Raw genomic sequence first — 17,498 nt, forward strand, 5'->3', positions numbered from 1 at the left:
GTTTTACCAGGAAGTGTAGACAGCCTGTACTGTCTGCACAGACAGCCCATGCTGTCTGCCAGCTTAGTTCATATTTCGCGGCAGTAAGGTGCTGCCCTCTGTAGCCAGGCCTCTCGGTGGGCACACCAGCCTGCCTGCCCTTGCCTCTGCCTCACTCACACAGCGGCCTAGCAGGAAGACACAAGGCCTACTAGCTCTCTCTCGTGGCCATGGCCCTCCTGGGCCATGGGCACAACACACAAGCCTGTGTACCCACCACGACTTAACATTAAAGTAAGAAGCCTCCGAAGACGTATCATTTACTCCCCGCTACCAGAACACCAAATAAACTCATTAAACATTGGTGGGAAGCGGTGGTCGCAGCAGTTGTGTTTGCCCGGAGAGAGGAAGGAAAGAAGGAATGAAGTTGTTCACTTCATCCCCCTACACAACAAGCATCTGTCTCTCAATGAGTTATCCTGATGTCATGTCTGCACGTTTCAGCATCCAGACACAGGTACAAGCAGGATCTAGCCGAAATTTGCTGAAATTCTTCGAGAATTGTAAGTGGCGTCCCAGTGACTCCACGCTACAGCGTCCCACGCTGTTTCTCAAGCCACGTGTTCAGCATCACTTGTATGTTGCTGTTGTTCAGCTTAGCACAGCTGTTTCAGCAAGCCAGAGATGAGTTTTGTGGTGATTTCTGCGCCCAGTGTGAGTTTCTCCACGTGTTTGTGGGAGAGGAGGAAGTGGCCGTTCCTTGCCTCGCCCTGCTGTACTCTCACACCTCACCAGCCTACCATACACCACTCACCACTGCCCGCTCCCTCTGCTGTGTTTTCTGCTGTTTTTCGTGTGATTCATTGCCAGAGCTGTGTATCCGAGTGCCCGAGGCCACTCGAAGCTACGTGGATCAGCATGCCACGTAGAACACGACGCCACATGGATCCCGACGCCACATGGGGTGTGGGCGATGTCACGTCGATCTACAAGCCACGTGAGTTACCAGATGTCCCAGGCCTCATGCTGTGGTCTGCTGCCCGCATCACACTGATGTCACCGACGATGCTGCCCGACTTCATGATGTCACGATGTCTGCCTGACGTCACCTCGAGATGTCTGCTGACATCACAGTGCTGCTGACGTCACCTCGCGACATCACGCCTGACATCACATGATGTCACCATCGAGTGTTTCTAGTAATTATTTCAGTATTGTCGAGAAGATTGAGAGAAGATATATGTCATGTGTTAATTAATTCATCTCAGTCAGTGTTCTCACATGTTGTTGTACCGCATGTACCGCAGGTGTGTGTAAAGTTTCCGTGTGTGCAGTGAGGTCTGAGCCAGACCTGAGTAGCACCACTGTGCTAAGTCACCCGATGTGACCAGTGCGTTTGACAGCTGATATCAAGTCAGCCCCCGAGTGACTGAGCCCTCTTGTACAGAAAGCTTTTATGCTTGTCGCTTGTGATGTTCTGCAGAATCGTACCTGCTACGATTCCCATCGAGATTTGTTTCACTTCACCTCCAGACCGTCAGAGTGCAGTTATATGTAGAGAAACAAGTCTGGGGACGCTTAGACTAACCTCTGCTGTAACTCCAACTGCCGAGAGAATGACACTCGTCAAGCCGCAGTTAGCCCTGTCGGCAGGAGCTGTGTCAGCCTCGTGTCACAAGCTTCAGTGAGCAGCCTGCACAAAGAAGATGTCACTTTGACTGCTAGCTTGCTCACTGCAGTCTGGTGTATGATGTTACGGCTCCCAGATGTTTCGCCCAGTCGTCTCTGCCACGACTCGCTCCACAACTCACTCCACGCTCACCGGCAGTGACAGCCCAGCGACAGTACCAGTCAAAAAGTGTCCTCCTGAGTCGCTTGCCAGAAGTCCTGCCCAGTTGCCGAGTTTTGTCGACGCCTCACTCGAGGGCACCAGCATGTCGTGCCCCAGGTTGAGTGAAAACCTGCAGCGACTCCTACGATGACTGCTTCACCGTTCCAGAGGAGACAGTACCCTGTTACGTCACAGCTCAGCCGCAGCGATGTCTCCTGTGTTGCAGTATCTATCCAGACGCAGGAAGGCGTGCAGTGATGCCCTTCAACGCTCACTGCCTATGACCACGATGTTTAGCACACCCCACATGTTTTTTTCTTCCCTCCAAGTAGGAAGTTTTTTTTCCATGTTCATATGTATATATATATGTTTTATTTTGTGTTCTGTGCTCTGTTCCTACGAGAGAGAGACCGAGTTTTTATTACCACCAGTATTGTCGCGTTGGGACGACTCGAGGTAGGTGGCCGAGCGTATGTAGACAGCCTGTACTGTCTGCACAGACAGCCCATGCTGTCTGCCAGCTTAGTTCATATTTCGCGGCAGTAAGGTGCTGCCCTCTGTAGCCAGGCCTCTCGGTGGGCACGCCAGCCTGCCTGCCCTTGCCTCTGCCTCACTCACACAGTGGCCTAGCAGGAAGACACAAGGCCTACTAGCTCTCTCGTGGCCATGGCCCTCCCGAGCCATGGGCACAACACACAAGCCTGTATACCCACCACGAAGCCTCCGAAGACGTATCATTTACTCCCCGCTACCAGAACACCAAATAAACTCATTAAACAGAAGTGATCACTATGCTTCAGACAAGAAGGCAGTTGTTGATAATTTGGTGGACGGTCTATTGCAGGTGTTGTTCCTTGGTATTTGAATACTATTTGTCTGATGACAGACAAACAGAATTCGCCATATTGTTTGTTTCTGGTCCTCATCTTATACATATTATAAGCATTGAGCATGGAAATGTCCAGAAGATGGAAAAAGAGTTTTATGTACCACTTATAACTCTTGCGAACACAATCAGCAAACCCAATCTGCATGTCACATTTGTCTACTGAATGCATATTGAAGGTGTAATCAATCACAGCTGCAGGTTTTAGAATGGGTTCATTGCTCTCTCTATGCTGCTTGCCAGTGTTTGCCATTTCATTAGGGTGAACTGATGACAACAGTGTGATATCTCGTTTGTCATGCCACCGAAATGCCATGATGTCATTGGCAGCAACCACCTGTGCCTCACCTCTATGAGTGCCAGCGTCAAACCTGGGCATATGTTTCCGATTTACACGCACTGTGCCACACATATCTGTCATGTTCACTCGCAAAAAATCACTGAGTGAGGGGCTTGTGTACCAGTTATCAGTATATAATATATGCCCCTTACCAAGCTATGGTTCTATCATTGTTCTAACCACATCACCAGAGATGCCCAATAACTTCCTGGTATTTTGCAATGTATAACTTCCAGTGTACACAATAATATCCAATACCAGACCACTGTAACAATCACAAAGCACAAACAACTTTATACCAAAGCGTTTCCTCTTGCTTGGTATATACTGCTTGAAAGAGTCTTCCTTTGAACAGAATCAAAGACTCGTCAATTACAAGCTTCCTGAAGGGATAAAAATACATACTGAATTTCTCTTTCAGATACACAAACACATGCCTAATCTTATATAACCTGTCGTTTCTGTCAGGCCTGGTTTTGTCTGAGAAGTGAAGCATATGTAACATTAGCACAAATCGATTCACTGGCATTATATCACTGAAACCTGGGGTTGCAATCAGGCGGTCTGTTGACCAGTATGATTTCACTTTGTGCTTATACACATGTGGCATAAGCATTATTGTGGCAAAGAAAAGATACATCTCAGCCACAGTTGCTTCCTTCCACTGGTGTAGACGTGATTTTGGTGAAAGTATTGTGTTTGCCATGGTGTACTCGTAGCATGTGTTGCTTTCCATGACAATACTTTCGATCAGGGGTTCGTCAAAGAATAACTCAAAACATTCCAGTTCAGTGGCATTGTTCCCAAGTGTACAAGATGGCCGTATTCCACTTTGGCTGTCATCAAACTGGTGGGCATTTGGAACAAAATTGCTAGCTTCCTGCCAATCCCAGGTGCGGTCTGCTGGTGGGTACTGGACAATGGCAGGTGGTTGTGGTTGTGGAGGCTGTGGTTGTGGAGGTTGTGGTTGTGGAGGCTGGTGTGGTGGGTGGGTGGGGGATGGTGGCCTTTGTTGTAGATCAGCTGAGGCAGCGGCGTGGGTGGCAGCATGGCCCACTGCTGGTGCCTTACAGCCGTCACCACCACTACCACCACCATGCACATTTTAGATCCCAATTGCAACACTATAATCGTCATTTTCACTGTCTGTTCCTGTTGTACAGCCACGGGATGTACTCTGAGATGTACTCCTTCCCCTTGGAATAGCATATGGCACACTACCAGAGCGCATATATCGTCGTATATACTGACACTTCACTGGGGAATATTGCACTTCACTATCACTACTGTAACTGTTTTCAAGAGCTTGAAGTTCATAATCACTATCACTATCATCACAAATGCTCACATCTGAGTCTAGGATTTGGGAAAATAGGAGTTTCCTCTTTGATTCTGGTACAACTGAACATGAACAAGACGGCCCAGCACCAGAGGTGGAAGGCTGAGGGTCGTCTGGGTTTTCCTCACTATTACCGATATTATGGTCATTAGTTTCGGTCAAAACCTCACCAAAACCTTGAAACTCATCTTCACTGGCACTTCCATCTATATTAGAACTGTCACTGGGGAACAAAAGTGTCTCAATTCGCCGAGGAGTGAGGAATTTCTTACCGCGAGGCATGGTGGATATTGTGTACTAAGATGGCATTCCCACAATACACCACTGGGTCCCAGATTTTTTTTCTACCGCACACACCGATCACACAGACCCTTCTCTCACATCTAGGCCTACCAGCCTTTTCCTGCGAGATTTGACGGCGCTAGAATTTATGCGTACTAGTACGTCAAAAACCCCTGCGCATAAGCCGTACTAGTATGTCCGAAACCCTCTAAGGGTTAAAGGCTCTCCATTTTCATTTACCCCTGGCACCCCAAATTTACCTACTACGTACTCCCTCCACAACACTTTTTCCCACTTTAGCATTAAAATCCCCAACCACAAGTACTCTCACACTTGGTTTAAAACTCCCCAAGCAATTACTCAACATTTCCCAAAATCTCTCTCTCTCCTCTATACTTCTCTCTTCCCCAGGTGCATAAATGCTTACTATAACCCACTTCTCACATCCAACCTTTATTTTACTCCACATAATCGTTGAATTAATACATTTATAGTCCCTGTTTTCCTGCCAGAGCTTATCCTTCAACATTATTGCTATTCCTTCTTTAGCTCTAATTCTATTAGAAACCCCTGACCTAATCCCATTTATTCCTCTCCACTGAAACTCACCCACCCCCTTCAGCTTTGTTTCACTTAAAGCCAGGACATCCAGCTTCTTCTCATTCATAACATCCACAATCATCTCTTTCTTATCATTTGCACAACATCCTCGCACATTCAAACTTCCCACTTTGACAATTTTCTACTTCTTATTCTTTTTAGTAATTTTTACAGGAAAAGGGGTTACTAGCCCATTGTTCCCGGCATTTTGGTTTACTTTAACAACACACATGGCTTACGGAGGAAAGATTCTTATTCCACTTCCCCAGGGATAAAATTTTTTTTTATGTTAATCTCCAGGGTTTATTACCTGGACCTCAGCAATGAGAGTGGCTACTCTCACCGCTGAGCAACAGCGACCAAATTGTTCTGTTGTAATATAGTAAACTGTACTAACTGTAAAGCTTTGTTTTTTCTACCTGTCCACTATAAATCTTATTAATTGTAAAATTTTTGGCTACTTCACTTTTGCAATAATGTAAAATAATGAATAATTAAAATTTATGACTCCATAACCAATGTCTTATTATAAGTAGTGTGTCAGCATTAGTATTAGTCTGCCTGAAATGCTGAGACATAATAGTGGCTTTCCTTAGGCTTAACAATATTTTATAACATGCAAATGACACATTATACACTATACAAAGAAATAAAAAACTTGAATTTGACATTGAAGCAGCTGGCAGATAGACTCTGGAGTGTTCAGGTAGAGACTTAGAAATTTTAGGTCCTTTTATGCACACTGAGTTTTGACAAAGATTAGGCCAGACACGGGGAACATCACAGATTTTTGTGTCTAGTATTATGACTGTGAATTGCGTTGCAACTATCAAGATTTTAAGGACAGGATCGATATTAGAATTTATTGTCATCTTCATATAGTATGGACAGCAGTATGCGTGAATCTTACATATATTAACCCTTTGACTGTTTTCGACGTATAAATACGTCTTACAAGCCAATGTTTCTGACGTATATATACTCAATAATTCTAGCGGCTTCAAATCAAGTGGGAGAAAGCTGGTAGGCCCACATGTGAGAGAATGGGTCTGTGTGGTCAGTGTGCACCACATAAACAAAATCCTGCAGCACACATTGCGTAATGAGAAAAAAAAAACTCTGATCGTTTTTTTGGAATAAAACGCCGACTTTGAGGTGTATTTTCGTATAGTATTTATCGTTGTATTCGCGTTTTCATGGTCTTAGGTGATAAAATGGAAAACATATTACAGAAATAGAGATGATTTTCATTACTTTTACGATGAAAACGACCTTGAAACTGAGCTCAAAGTAGCGAAAATGTTCGATTTTTACCAATGTTCAAGAGTAAATAAATCACACCACACGTCCAATACACGTCAACTGGGGAGTCTAATATTCTTTCACTAGTGCACTGATATTATTTATACCATTTTTACAATAATGCAGTCATCTGCATAACAGTAAATTTTGTATTTTTTTGTATGAATAAAAAATCAAAATAGAAAGCAATAATAATATAAGAGGGGCCTAGAGATGTGACTAATGAACAGAGCATATGTTATTTTAGTGCCACGAATGTCTACCTTGTTTATTCTGGACCCTATTTTGAAATTGGCATCTTTTTTATTTTGCGTGAAATTGGCCAAATTGCCAATTTCTGACCACCATATTGGGTAGTCCAAATTAGTAAATGGGAGGTTTCTTGTACTCAGCTGATAGATAAAATGGAGTTCTAAAGAAATAGCTATGAGTTTGGTCAACTGGAACAATGGAATTGGCTGAAAATAGGGCTCAAAGTCGGCGAAATCGCTGATACGCATATGTCGCCGAGACCGCTAACTTCGCGGGAGCATAATTCCACGAGTTTTCGACCAAATTTCGAACTTTTGGTGTCATTACCATCGGGAAAAGATTCTCTATCATTTCATAAGAAAAAATAATTTTTTTTTTTCCAAAAATTGAGCGACATAGAATGACAGTTTCAGAGAGAGGCCTGAAACAGTTAAAGGGTTAAGAAGGTTTAGGTCTTTGAAGATTGAAGAGTGGTGGAGTGTGTAGTCTAGCAGAAGTCTAGCAGAAGTCTAGCAGAAGTCTAGCAGTAGTCTAGCAGTAGTCTAGCAGTAGTCTGAAGAGTGGTGGAGTGTGTTGTCTAGCAGTAGTCTAGCAGTAGTCTGAAGAGTGGTGGAGTGTGTTGTCTAGTAGTAGTCTAGCAGTAGTCTGAAGAGTGGTGGAGTGTGTTGTCTAGCAGTAGTCTAGCAATAGTCTGAAGAGTGGTGGAGTGTGTTGTCTAGCAGTAGTCTAGCAATAGTCTGAAGAGTGGTGGAGTGTGTTGTCTAGCAGTAGTCTGAAGAGTGGTGGAGTGTGTTGTCTAGTAGTAGTCTAGCAGTAGTCTGAAGAGTGGTGGAGTGTGTTGTCTAGCAGTAGTCTGAAGAGTGGTGGAGTGTGTTGTCTAGCAGTAGTCTAGCAGTAGTCTGAAGAGTGGTGGAGTGTGTTGTCTAGTAGTAGTCTAGCAGTAGTCTGAAGAGTGGTGGAGTGTGTTGTCTAGCAGTAGTCTGAAGAGTGGTGGAGTGTGTTGTCTAGCAGTAGTCTGAAGAGTGGTGGAGTGTGTTGTCTAGCAGTAGTCTAGCAGTAGTCTGAAGAGTGGTGGAGTGTGTTGTCTAGTAGTAGTCTAGCAGTAGTCTGAAGAGTGGTGGAGTGTGTTGTCTAGCAGTAGTCTGAAGAGTGGTGGAGCATAATGTCTGGGAGTAGATTAAAGAGTGGTGGAGTGTGATGTCTGGCAGTAGTCTGAAGAGTGGTGGAGTGTGATGTCTGGCAGTAGTCTGAAGAGTGGTGGAGTGTGATGTCTGGCAGTAGTCTGAAGAGTGGTGGAGTGTGATGTCTGGCAGTAGTCTGAAGAGTGGTGGAGTGTGATGTCTGGCAGTAGTCTGAAGAGTGGTGGAGTGTGATGTCTGGCAGTAGTCTGAAGAGTGGTGGAGTGTGATGTCTGGCAGTAGACCGAAGAGTGGTGGAGTGTGATGTCCAGCAGTAGACTGAAGAGTGGTGGAGTGTGATGTCTGGCAGTAGACTGAAGAGTGGTGGAGTGTGATGTCTGGCAGTAGACTGAAGAGTGGGGGAGTGTGTTGTCTGGCACTAGACTGAAGAGTGGTGGAGTGTGATGTCTGGCAGTAGACTGAAGAGTGGTGGAGTGTGATGTCTGGCAGCAGTCTGAAGAGTGGTGGAGTGTGATGTCTGGCAGTAGACTGAAGAGTGGTGGAGTGTGATGTCTGGCAGCAGACTGAAGAGTAATGGAGCATGTTTTCTAACAGTAGACTGAAGAGTGGTGGAGTGTGTTGTCTAGCAGTAGTTTGAAGAGTGGTGGAGTGGGCTGACTAGCAGTAGACTGAAGAGTGGTGGAGTGTGCTGACTAGCAGTAGACTGAAGAGTGGGGGAGTGTGTTGTCTGGCACTAGACTGAAGAGTGGGGGAGTGTGTTGTCTAGCAGTAGACTAAAGAGTGGGAGAGTGTGCTGTCTGGCAATAGACTGAGTGATCATTTATAAAGCTGCTTTATTTGTTATTACTGGCTTTAGGTAATTTTAAGTAGGGGCTCCCCAGGAACAAAGACCACAGGTAAGGTAGGGATAGATCAGAGAGTAGTATAATGTAAGTAGTGCTGTTTGAGGTACATAGTAACGTATCTTTGAGAGGATGCCGACTGATTTGGATACCTTTTTTTGTATTGCGTTGAACGTGGGTGTTGAATTGCAAGTTGGTGTTGAGGAACAGACATAAGAATTTTCCTTTGTTTAGTTTAGCAAAGGGAGGGCTATTAATATTAATGTTTAGCTGGACATTTGTTGGTCTGTTCCCAAACATCATGTGGAAGGTCTTATCAAAGTTAAGTGTGAGTTTACTGGTAGTTACCCAGAATGATATCTTTAAGAGTTCTTCATTAACAGTATTGTTGAAGGAATTCCTATTAGGGTGAGAGATGACAAAAGCTGTGTCATCAGCAAAGAGAATCTAAGCTGCTTGGATGAATCTGGAAGACTGATATATATGAGGAAAAGTAGAGAACTGAGAACACTGTCCTGCCGGACCACTATGTCGACAGGTCGTGTTGACAAGGTTATCCCTTGATAGGGTCACGATGATGTGTTGTGAAAGCCGGAAAAATGACAAGGAGGGTAACAAGATTTTTTGAAATGGAAATAATGCCAATGGTTTCACCACTCAAATCAGTTGTTCACACTAGTACTATGGTAAGTACAAATTCTTTAAATTTCAGCATTGAGAAAAAAGGAACTAGATGTAGAAAATTATCCTCCTACTCTGCATCTCAAACTATGAAATGGGCTCTTAAGTGAATATAAAGATTTGCTTAAGACAATTTTTGTTTAATGAACCATTCTTACAATCCCTATTTAAGTGGTTAAGCGAGGGACTAGCACATCATAAGTACCACACTAACTCACCCGGTATTCATCATTGCGATCAAAACCCAACAAGTGGGAAGGATCTGCAGTATCACTGATGGTAGAGAGTGTCCTGGTGCCTGAAGCGTGTCGTCGACGCCCGCTCTCCAAGCGACTGTGCTCACTACGCCTAGAATACACAACTTGATACTCACAGTTCACAACAAGAAAACCTGGACATTACACAAAAGGGAACAAAATGTTAAAACAAAACTAAGACCTTCAATACAGGAGAAAGTTGCTGTGAAGTACTCTGTACAGCAGCAAGAGTACAGTACATCAAGGTAACAGCCAGAGTACATATCTGGTGTTGGTACATGACTGATGCTAGTACACGACTGGCGTTAGTACATGACTGGTGTTAGTACATGACTGGTGTTAGTACATGACTGGTATTGGTGTTAGTACATGACTGGTGTTAGCATGTGACTGGTGTTAGTACTTGACTGGTGTTAGTACGTGACTGGTGTTTGTACATGATTGGTGTTAGTATGTGATTGATGTTAGTACTTGACTGGTGTTAGTACATGACTGGTGTTAGAATGTGACTGATGTTAGTACATGACTGGTGTTAGTATGTGATTAATGTTAGTACATGACTGGCGTCAGTACGTGACTGATGTTAGTACATGAAAGTGTCAGTATGTGACTGATATTAGTACTTGACTGGTGTTAGTATGTGACTGGTGTTAGTATGTGACTGGTGTTAGTATGTGACTGATGTTAATATGTGACTGGTGTTAGTACATGGCTGGTGTTGGTGTTAGTACGTGACGGGTGTAGTATGTGGCTGGTGTTAGTACATGACCGGTGTTAGTATATGACTGGTGTCAGTATGTGATTGGTATCAGTACATGACTAGTGTTAGTACATGACTGGTGTTAGTACATGACTGGCATTAGCACATGACTGGTATTAGTATGTGACTGGTGTTAGTACATGACTGGTGTTAGTACATGACTGATGTTGGTGTTAGTACATGTCTGATGTTGGTGTTGGTACATGACTGGTGTTCGTACATGACTGGTGTTAGTACATGGTTGGTGTTAGTACATGACTGGTGTTAGTACATGACTGTTTGTACATGACTGGTATTAGTAAATGACTGGTGTTGGTGTTAATATGTGACTGGTGTTAGTACATGACTGGTGTTAGTACATGACTGTTGTTAGTACGTGACTGGTGTCAGTATGACTGGTGTCAGTACATGACTTGTTGGTAAATGACTAGTGTTAGTACATGACTGGTGTTAATACATGACTGGTGTTAGTATGTGACTGGTGTTAGTACATGACTGGTGTTGGTACATGACTAGTGTTAGTACATGATTGGTATTAGTACATGACTGGTGTTAGTAATTATAAATTAACACGGTTGTAAGTACCAATAGTACACAGCACCTACATAGTAGTAAATGTCTGGAAAAATGTTCTGACATTCAACACCAGTCATCATCAACAACAACAATATTCACTTCACATTCAACACCAGTCATCATCAACAACAACAATATTCACTTCACACTCAACACCAGTCATCAATAATAGCAACATTCACTTCACACTCAACACCAGTCATCATCAACAACAACAATATTCACTTCACACTCAACACCAGTCATCAATAACATCAACATTCACTTCACACTCAACACCAGTCATCAATAACAGCAACATTCACTTCACACTCAACACCAGTCATCATCAACAACAACAATATTCACTTCACACTCAACACCAGTCATCAATAACATCAACATTCACTTCACACTCAACACCAGTCATCAATAACAGCAACATTCACTTCACACTCAACACCAGTCATCAATAACAGCAACATTCACTTCACACTCAACACCAGTCATCAATAACAGCAACATTCACTTCACACTCAACACCAATCATCAATAACAGCAACATTCACTTCACACTCAACACCAGTCATCAATAACAGCAACATTCACTTCACACTCAACACCAGTCATCAACAACAGCAACATTCACTTCACACTCAACACCAGTCATCAATAACAGCAACATTCACTTCACACTCAACACCAGTCATCAATAACATCAACATTCACTTCACACTCAACACCAGTCATCAATAACAGCAACATTCACTTCACACTCAACACCAGTCATCAATAACAGCAACATTCACTTCACACTCAACACCAGTCATCAACAACAGCAACATTCACTTCACACTCAACACCAGTCATCAATAACAGCAACATTCACTTCACACTCAACACCAGTCATCAATAACATCAACATTCACTTCACACTCAACACCAGTCATCAATAACAGCAACATTCACTTCACACTCAACACCAGTCATCAATAACAGCAACATTCACTTCACACTCAACACCAGTCATCATCAACAACAACAATATTCACTTCACACTCAACACCAGTCATCATCAACAACAACAATATTCACTTCACACTCAACACCAGTCATCAACAACAACAATATTCACTTCACACTCAACACCAGTCATCAACAACAACAATATTCACTTCACACTCAACACCAGTCATCAATAACAGCAACATTCACTTCACACTCAACACCAGTCATCAACAACAACAATATTCACTTCACACTCAACACCAGTCATCAATAACAGCAACATTCACTTCACACTCAACACCAGTCATCAACAACATTTATCATAACATAACATCTTCTAAGCTACTAAGTGGGTTTACTATGCCACTCAGTGGGCTTACTAAGGCACTAAGTGGGTTTACTAAGCTGCTAAGTGGGTTTATTAAGCCACTAAGTGGGCTTACTAAGCCAGTAAATGGGCTTACTGAGCCACTAAGCAAGTTTACTAACCCACTAAGCAGGTTTACTAAGCCACTAAGTGGGTTTACTAAGCCACTAACTGGGTTTACTAAGCCAATAAGTGGGTTTACTAAGCCACTAAGTGGGCTTAGTAAGCCACCGAGTGTTGCCAGCACTGCAACTCAACATTTGCTCACTAATATTTCAACACACTCTTGTTGCAACTCAACTAAAAACTGGGTAGAAAATTACCTAATTTACAGAGTGAAGTTAAAGTTATGTTGGTGACTTTGTTCAACAGTCTGCCTTACCCTCCCAGTTTTGACTTGTTGTACGGCAAGGCAGAGAATATATAGAAAGGAATTTTGTGCGAAGAGAGCAGGACAACACGCTCGTCCCGGACCTGTAGGTCGTGCACCGTCTTCATGAACTTGACCTCCTTGTTGGGTGGTCCAGAGGAGTCAGACACACTGCTGGATAACTTTCTGGTTCGTCCACCACCACCTCCAATACCTACAAGATATATCACAAGTATAAGCAACATTTATATTTGTAATACATGTTAATTTGAGTAAGCTGAAAGATGGACAGGGAGAGGGAGGGAAGGTATGAAAACTAAGGTACGGTCTGTAAACTGAGAGTGTGACACCCGAACATCTCCACCACTGTGTAAGAATGGTATATAATACCGACAAGATGAAATTAAGACACATGTGCAACATCTGGGTATCTTTATTGTAGACGTTCCACCATCCAGTGGCTTTATCAATACAAATTCTAGGACATAACTTGAAGACAGTAGAACTATGTACAGAAGATGAGGTAATCAGTCCCTCAACCTATGGTGCTCTTCGCACCTACTCCTAGGTTGAGGGACTGATTACCTCATCTTCTGTACATAGTTCTACTGTCTTCAAGTTATGTCCTAAAATTTGTATTGATAAAGCCACTGGATGGCGGAACGTCTACAATAAAGATACCCAGATGTTGCACATGTGTCTTAATTTCATCTCCACCACTGGGCTTACAAAAGGAGGGAGTTGGGACTAACGCTTACTGTACTGTATTTCATCAGAGGCACCATCTGCAACCAAGTTGAACTTCTTCCTACAGCCCAGGACCTTTAACAGTAGATTTATTCTTGCCTCTCTCGAGGCCAAATAATACAATAAGGACTAGTTCTAACTCCTTCCTCTTGCAAACTCCAGTGGTGGAGATGCTAGAGCATCGGACAGTCATTTTACAGACTACAGTTTGAACCACAAATCCATCTTTAGGTTTGTTCATTGAAAATTGTTTATTGCAACTAAATCTGAGCTCACAGGGTAATTTGTTGAACTGCATTTAAGTAAAGTTATGTTTGTCTTCTTTTGCAGCTGATAAAATGGATATAAGTCACTTTGACTTTGTTTGGGTCATGCTAGTGGGTAATTTACACACATGTTACTATTTATGATAACTGTACTTACACATACCTGAACCTAAATATACTTACATTAGTATTAGTTTGCCTGAAGTATATTGCATACTAGTTTTATTAAAGTAAATTACATTATTTGTATCGTATAAAGAAAGAAAAATTGTTTTTATTGCATTCTTACCTAAAAGTTAAGGTAGGATGTTTCTGGGATCCATAATGTTGTCAATAAGAATGACTGGTATATAGTGTGTGCTGACCTGGCAAGGTGTACCATGTAAGACCCAGTGTCAGCACTGTGTTATACTGTCAGTGTCAGCACTGTTATACTGTCAGTATCACTGCTGTGTTATACTGTCAGTGTCACCACTGTGTTATACTGTCAGTGTCAGCACTGTGTTATACTGTCAGTGTCAGCACTGTTATACTGTCAGTGTAAGCACTGTGTTATACTGTCAGTGTCAGCACTGTGTTATACTGTCAGTGTCAGCACTGTGTTATACTGTCAGTGTCACCACTGTGTTATACTGTCAGTGTCAGCACTGTGTTATACTGTCAGTGTCAGCACTGTTATACTGTCAGTGTAAGCACTGTGTTATACTGTCAGTGTCAGCACTGTGTTATACTGTCAGTGTCACCACTGTGTTATACTGTCATTGACAGCACTATTATACTGTCAGTGTCAGCACTGTGTTATACTATCAGTGTCAGCACTGTATTACACTGTCAGTGTCAGCTCTGTTATACTGTCAGTGTCAGCACTGTGTTATACTGTCAGTGTCAGCACTGTTATACTGTCAGTGTCACCACTGCATTATATTGTCAGTGTCAGCAGTGCATTATACTGTCAGTGTCACAACTGTATTATACTGTCAGTGTCAGCACTGTTACACTGTCAGTGTCACCACTGTATTATACTGTCAGTGACAGCACTATTATACTGCTAGTGTCAGCATTGTGTTATACTGTCATTGTCAGCACTATTATACTGTGTCAGTACTGTGTTATACTGTCATTGTCAGCACTATTATACTGTGTCAGTACTGTGTTATACTGCCAGTTTCAGCACTGTGCTATACTGTCAGTGTCACCACTGTTATACAGTCAGTGTCACCCCTGTGTTACACTGTCAGTGTCAGCTCTGTTATACTGTCAGTGTCAGCACTGTGTTATACTGTCAGTGTCAGCACTGTTATACTGTCAGTGTCAGCAGTGCATTATACTGTCAGTGTCAGCAGTGCATTATACTGTCAGTGTCACAACTGTATTATACTGTCAGTGTCAGCACTGTTACACTGTCAGTGTCACCACTGTATTATACTGTCAGTGACAGCACTATTATTTATTTATTTATTTATTTATTTATTTATTTAAAAATTTGAGCACACATACAGAGGTACAACAAATACAGGTAAGAGCAGTATGCCAAAGCCACTTATACTATGCATAGCATTACGGGCTGGCTTAAAATTAACTTAAGATTAACTAAGCAATGATGAAATCAGTGATAAAACATTAATGTAAACAGGTTACTATAAAGCACAAGTGAGTATTACAAAGACAGGTCATATGGTTGTATGCATTGTTGTACATTCAGTAGAATGGAGTATTCTGTTAGGTAGTGTATTTAAAAAATAATAAAGTTAGATTGGGTTTTAGGTTTAACATTTATGTGATATAATTGTGAGAAACATTTAAGATATACAATTTATAAGGTTCAGTTATTCAGTATTTATTTGGTTTTGGGTGAGTAAGTGATCTTTGAGAAGAGACTTGAATTTATAAACAGGTAGTGTTTCTTTTATATTTACAGGTAATGAATTCCAGATTTTAGGGCCTTTTATGTGCATTGAGTTTTTACATAGTGTGAGATGGACACGAGGAACATCAAAGAGTGATCTGTGCCTTGTGTTATGGTCATGTGTTCTGTTGAGGTTGGCAAGGAGATGTTTGAGGGGAGGGTTAATATCAGAGTTAAGTGTTCTATGTATGTAATAGGTGCAGTAGTAAGTATGGATGTTTTGTATGGTGAGGAGGTTTAGTGTATTGAATATTGGTGGAGTGTGCTGCCTATAGTGAGAATTTGTTATCATTCTAACTGCAGCCTTTTGTTGGGTAATTAGTGGTCTGAGATGGTTACTTGTTGTTGAGCCCCATGCACAAATTCCATAGGTGAGATAGGGGTAAATAAGAGAGTGATATAGGGCCAGGAGGGCTGACTGTGGAGCATAGTACCGTATCTTCGATAGTATGCCTACAGTCTTGGAAATTTTCTTAGAAATTTGTTGTATATGTGTATGAAATTTGAGTCTATTATCAAGGTGGATTCCTAAGAATTTTCCCTCTGTTAGCTTTGTGATTGGTGATCCGTTTATCATTATGTTAAGAGGGACATCTGTAGCTCTGTTACCAAACTGAATGAAGTAGGTTTTGTCAATGTTTAGTGTAAGTTTGTTAGTTCTCATCCAGGTAGATATTTTCTGTAATTCGGTATTTACAGTATTGGCTAGCGTGACTGGGCTCGGGTGGGAGAAGACGTATGTAGTGTCATCTGCAAATAGTGTGGGTTTGAGTAATTGCGAAGCATTTGGTAGGTCATTTATGTATAGGAGAAAGAGAAGAGGGCCAAGGACACTTCCCTGTGGGACACCAACTGTAATTGGTTGTGCAGAGGAGTTTGCCCCATTTGCATACACATATTGGCTTCTGTTGCTGAGGTATGACTTGAGGTAGTTGAGGGAGTGCCCTCTTATACCATAGTGTGACAATTTTACGTGGAGCAAGTCATGGTCAACTGTATCAAAAGCTTTACGTAAGTCAATGAAGATCCCCAGTGGGACTTCTTTTTTCTCTATTGCAGTGTATATATGTTCTAGCATGTGTATAATAGCATCATTAGTATTTTTATTAGGCCTGAATCCAAATTGGCAGGGGTTGAGTATGTTTTGGGAGATAAGGTAGGAGTAGATTCGTTTATGAATTAATTTTTCGAAGATTTTTGAGAGAGGGTGTAAGTTGGATATTGGCCTATAGTTATTCAACTCTGTTTGGTCTCCTCCTTTGTGGATCGGGGTGACCCTTGCTATTTTGAGTACTGTAGGGAAGGTGGAGGATTCAATGGATTTGTTAAAGAGTGTTGCAATGATTGGTGATAGCACTTGTGACACTTTTTTGTATATAAAGGGTGGTAAGGTATTTAAATCTCCTGCCTTGTTTTTTAGTGTGTTGATAATAAGGGAGACTTCGTATGGGTTAGTCGGAGCTAGGAACAGTGTGTTCGGGTAGTTGCCGGTGAGGTAGTCATTTGGTGGGGTATCTGAGCTTGGGATTTTATTGGCAAGGTTTTGTCCTATAGTGGAGAAGAAATCATTGAGTCTGTTTGCTGTTTCTGTTGGTGGGAGTTGGGGTTCATCTGATTTTGCTAATTTTATTTCGCTATTTCGTGATATCTTTTTTGTTCCTAGAATTTCTGATAGGGTTTTCCAGGTCTTTTTTATATCACCTCGTAAGTTGGATAATCTGTTCTCATAATACAATTTTTTTGCCCTTCTTATCAGGCTGGTTAGGATTGACGAGTAACGTTTTGTTTG

At 42.2% G+C, this 17,498-nt stretch overlaps 1 protein-coding gene across 2 annotated transcripts in view; it reads right to left on the reverse strand.

Moving 5' to 3' along the window:
• Positions 1–17,498, reverse strand: part of LOC128686047 (CDK5 and ABL1 enzyme substrate 2) — a 145,521-nt gene that overhangs the window by 109,787 nt on the left and 18,236 nt on the right. For both annotated transcript variants that reach the window (XM_070083450.1, XM_070083449.1), the window contains exons 3-4: positions 12,803–13,004; positions 9,692–9,821 (exon numbers count right to left, since the gene is read on the reverse strand). In XM_070083450.1, the coding sequence (XP_069939551.1) occupies positions 9,692–9,821; positions 12,803–13,004 (332 nt within the window). The remainder of the gene's footprint in view (positions 1–9,691; positions 9,822–12,802; positions 13,005–17,498) is intronic.

The sequence above is a fragment of the Cherax quadricarinatus genome, chromosome 9, assembly GCF_038502225.1.
Source record: "Cherax quadricarinatus isolate ZL_2023a chromosome 9, ASM3850222v1, whole genome shotgun sequence".
Taxonomy (NCBI): domain Eukaryota; kingdom Metazoa; phylum Arthropoda; class Malacostraca; order Decapoda; family Parastacidae; genus Cherax; species Cherax quadricarinatus.